This window comes from Montipora foliosa, chromosome 6, assembly GCF_036669935.1.
Source record: "Montipora foliosa isolate CH-2021 chromosome 6, ASM3666993v2, whole genome shotgun sequence".
NCBI lineage: Eukaryota > Metazoa > Cnidaria > Anthozoa > Scleractinia > Acroporidae > Montipora > Montipora foliosa.
Genome location: NC_090874.1, coordinates 14,111,996 through 14,116,995, shown reverse-complemented (window position 1 = coordinate 14,116,995; position 5,000 = coordinate 14,111,996). Strand labels below are relative to the sequence as shown.

The 5,000-nt window shown below is 38.4% G+C and overlaps 1 protein-coding gene across 1 annotated transcript in view; it reads left to right on the top strand.

The window, feature by feature from the left end:
- LOC138006768 (3'-5' exoribonuclease 1-like) overlaps nt 1-5,000 on the top strand; it is a 16,337-nt gene that overhangs the window by 1,208 nt on the left and 10,129 nt on the right. The window contains exon 2 of the mRNA XM_068853282.1: nt 2,981-3,197. Coding sequence (XP_068709383.1) covers nt 2,981-3,197 — 217 coding nt within the window. The remainder of the gene's footprint in view (nt 1-2,980; nt 3,198-5,000) is intronic.

The window sequence follows — 5,000 nt, the reverse complement described above, 5'->3', positions numbered from 1 at the left end:
ATGGTTTGGGGGGTTCCATCAAATCCCCTAAATATTAAAAGAGCTAATGTCAAAAACTTGTAAAGATATAAAATAAACACACTTACATGTAAATGAAATTAATTCATAACCATGCAAGTTAAGACTGTTGGGCTTGGCTCTGATGAATGTTCACTACGAAAAGCCCCTTGACTACCATGATGATGCTGTAGTTAAGTTTTTTGCAGAAAGATACATGTACCCCCAAAGAATGCTTCTAATGTTGATCCTGTCTTTTATGAAACACAAAATTGAAAAAAGCATCAAATGCAGTATATTTTTATCATAGATTTGCATCGTTTTTACGCAGCTTTGTTAGTAACATTTTGATGCAAAAGGAATGACATTTTAATTTTTAAAAATGATGGTAAAGCCCGCTGACTAAATGGCAGAAATCATGTTTCCAAAACTTCAAAATTTTCCAGGAAATGACACCCCCTGGAACCCCCCATCATTGAACACCCTCTGCTAAATACCTGGATCTGCCCCAAATGAATAAATACCCTGAATACCTGCCCCTAAATACCTGGATCCTCCCCCCCCCTTCCCCATCAATGGCACAATTCTTAGTGTTAGTGAGCCAGTTGGCACCCTAGGCTTTGATCTTGTGTTTTTCTGAGGGTTATAGCAAAAATCAGCCCTTATTTCTTAGGGAAAGAGGAAAAATTGGCCTATTTCCAAGTGGGTGTACAGTGTACAGTCTCAACACTTTGATGTTCTTTTTCAGAGGGGTTAAAATCTGTGGTAACTTCATCCAAAGGGGGGGGGGGGGGTGTGGATATTAAATGGAATGGCCCATTTTTGCGTTGTTGTGTGCACAGTACTAGTCATGTCCTGTTGTAATTTGGATACTTCTGCAGTTGAACAAAGTATAAGGTCAGACAGAGTGTATTTCAATACAATTGAACTGAATTTGTTAGTGTTATTGAGTAAATTCTCAAGGTACCAGTAATTTTTTGTTCTTAACCCAGACAAACCACTGGTATGAATTCCAATTAAAGGTGTCTTTTAATACTTTCTTTGACCAAATTCTCATAGACGTGGCATTACATTTAATTTATACAGAACGTTAATTCCTGGGCATGATTACATTTTTCAAGTATATCTCTCTTATATAAGCTTGTACATCAAGTTTGCAATAATTATCTAAAGAAAGCCTTGATGTCAGTAAGATAATAAATGTTCTTAGTTGTGTTTTTAAAAATTCTCTTTGTTAAAATGTGTGCTACATTCTGGTTTAAAACAGAATGTTGAGCTTTAATTGGTATCATCAGTACTCCAAATTTAGTACCAAGTCCAGTCATCAGAGATGACCAGAAAGTTGAGGCAACCAGTTTTTGGTAAAATGAAAAGTGTGGTTGTTGGAGGAAAGAACAATGGACAACCCTGCCAAACTTCAAAATCAACAAAAATCAAAAATCAAAATTAAAAAAAAAAAAAATCAAATAATAATAAGAAAGTAATCTTAACCCATTGACTCCCAGGTGTTCCCATTGACGAGTAAAATCGTCTGGTGCTAGACATAGTAAAATACTAAGTCAGGCCGGTGTGGTCGTCAAAGGGTTAAGCAGCACCCAACTTACCTGTCGCTTTTCTATTGTCAATGTTCAACAGTACCGTCAAGTTAAAAGTAATTAATTTGCTGCAGCTGAGCATTTCCCCCTGCTTTGAGTATCTTTATCTTTTGCAATTAACATTGTCAGATAGGAAATTACAAGGGACAGTGTCAAAAGCATGTTTGAAAGCCATGGAGATCGAAACGTGCCAAAACTTAAACACAGACTTCCATGGATCGGAAAACTACTAATAGGCGCTCTGAAGATCGACCACCTTGTGATTGCATTTCAACACAGCTGGCAATTTAATCAGCTGGCAATTTAATCATGGGTTTGGTTGCCCTAACCTTTTGAAACAGGGACAACCTGGATTTTTTTTCAAGCAATTGCTCTCCTATTTGTAAATGTACAGTACAGTAATTGATAAGTTTGCATTTAAAAAAGAACATTGTTTGCAATGATCAAAATCACTACTGACATGAATTTGTTGGTGTTACTTTGGACCTATATGCATGACTTGTATGATTCCTTAAATAATGAAACAAAATTAATAATAGTTCTGTTAATTTTTTTTGGATGATGTATGTACAGGTATCGTGTTGTACTCTTTTCTTCATTTGCTACAAAACCTATCTTTCCTCATTACATTTGCAAAGTAACAAGTTATACATTACGTGACATTGTAAAATTTTCATTACTTTTTATGGCTCACCTCACAGAACTTACAACTTGCTACTGTATTGGCAACTTCTAGTAACAGTGATAAGCAACCATTTTCCTAGAAGCTTTTCAAGGACAAGAATATATATTAAATAATTGGTAAAGAAAGGACAGAAATTTTAGAATCACTTATGGTTGGAGGCAGGCCAGTTGCATATTAAAATTTTAAATGTACAATTGAATAGTTGAACTTGCGACTATCTGAAACAACTTTATTCAATGGTCAGAGCAGGACTTCAAATCAGAAATTCCAATACATTGCAAGTCCAGCACCTTACACGTTCTACCTCCTTATCTCTAATAATAATGATGCGGCTCAACTAGGCCGAGCCAAAAGCATACTATGGCACCTGAGGCTCAGTGCCATTGCATGGTCCATGTTGTATATGACATTGGAGCACAATTTATAGCCAGCTGGAATAAGCTGTATGCTGGTTTTTGCTGAGGGTGGAAAACCGGAGAGCCCAGAGAAAAACCCTTAGAGCAGAGTAGAGAACCAACAGAAACTCAGCCCACTTGTGGCTTCTGGGTCCAGGAATTAAACCCTGGCCACATTGTTGGGTGGCGAGTGGTCTCGCCACTGCATGTAGACCCCCTCCCCTCCCCCCCTCCCCTCCCCCCTCCCCTTTCCTCCCTTCCTCTCTATTACTAATGGAGCATTCCTATCAATATTATTAACTTTATAGTGGAGTTGGAAAAGTCCTTAAAAAAAGACTGAAAAATCATCTCAAGAAAGAGAAATTAGCGCTAGCCAAGTTGGAGCAGGAGAAAAGAATCAAACAAGTGCACTTCTACTGTGTCATTGATTTTGAAGGGACTTGTGAAGAAGAGAACCCAAAAGACTATATTCATGAAATTATTGAGTTTCCTGTAGTACTTGTTGATGCCAATACTTTGGAAGTGGTAAGTGTACAATGTATGTTGCAAATTTTGTCTGGCAATTTCTTGTTCTGGAATTTAATTTAATTTATCATTTTTTAATATACATGTACTGTATCATTTCCTATTCAAGGGGACATACTATCGATCTCAGACGTTTGTGGACAAAGGCTTTTTGTCAGCCCACTTCACGGACCGTTGATTTCAGTCTGCGGTTAAAAAATTCTTATCACATGATAACATTTTTTGTGGCTCTGCGGTTACGAAAATACCGATCTCATGACGCCATTTTCTGTTACTCTCGGCAAAGAGAAAATTGCGAAACGATGTTGACGGCGAGTATAACCGGCCGAAGCTATTACGGTTAACCCATTAAAAGCTTTGTCCAAGGAAATAAGAAGCAGGTGGAAACTTTTCTTCAGTTTTTTTCTTTTCTCGGCCATGGGAACTGACAAAGGAATAGCGCCAGGTGGTCAGTATTTTCGAAACCGCAGAGCCACGAAAACGTTATCACTTGATCAGAATTTTTTTAACCACAGATTGAAATCAACGGTCCGTGAAGTGGGCTGAAAAAAAAACCCTTGTCCACAGCCGTGTGAGATCGATAGCAGTTTTTTAGTGGATGCAGAGGTTGCTAACTTATTGACTCCTGAGTCATTTGACAGAGCAAAACTGTGATTTTAAATAAGAACGATCACACATATGTGGGAGGCGCGGTGGCCTCATGGTTAGAGTGCTCGACTCCGGATCGAGTGGTACAGGTTCGGGTCCTGGCTGGGGACATTGTGTTGTGTTCTTGGGCAAGGCACTTTACTCTCATGGTGCTTCTCTCCACCCAGGTGTATAAATGGGTACGGGCGAAATGCTGGGGGTAACCCTGCAATGGACTATTATCCCATCCAGGGAGGAGTAGAAATACTCCTAGTCACTTCATGCAAGGGAAACCAGAGATAAGCGCCGGCCTGATGGGCCTTCTGGCTCGTAAGCAGTGACTCTACCTTTACCTTTATCACACAAAAGATCAAGTTGCAGTGTTTTTGTCAGAAAATTAAATGTTACAGAATTTGTATTTGGGAATGTCATTTTCTGTATTTATTAAAGAGACTACTGTATGAAATGGACGCCCCAAAGTTTGGGCGTGACAATCACATTACTATGCAAGGAAAGCTAACCAAACTTTGTTAATAATACATGTAATTTTAAGAGATCTTTTTGTTGGGGTTGCCTTTTTTAATGCAATGGAACTCAAATGATACAGGCTGGGTTAACTTAAAGGGGCTAGGTCACGCTATTTTAGGTAATTTTGTTTAATTTTGTTAATTATGAGCTCTAAACGTCAAATTGGCAAAGCAAGCATCTTTCATTTTCAAAATCACGGCCACATAACAACTGAGAATGATTTTCCAGCTTTGTAAAATTAATGACATTTTAATATAGACTGATGTAATTTTGAAAAACGGTGGGCCGACATTTTTCAAATTTACCCAAATTCAATCCATTTCAATCCTCCAGTTTTGTCCATCCATGTCCCTTCTTGGCTTCCCTGCATTTTGTTAGAGATCTTCTATAGTTTTGAACAGTTATTTTGATATTTTATTTAATTCTATGACCATTCGATCAGTGCTGAAATTGCCTAAAATTGCGTGACCTACAGCACTGTAGCCCCTTTAAGGTTCCAGATTAGGCAGTACAGTCAGAGATAAGGTTATTTTGCATGGGGATATCTGACATTCCGGTAAACTTCCATTTCCTTACCCTGTATGGACCCCCTTGTCCTCCAAAAATATGGGTACATGTTGTGGTTTGCTGGTGGGCCATTGGCTTTCG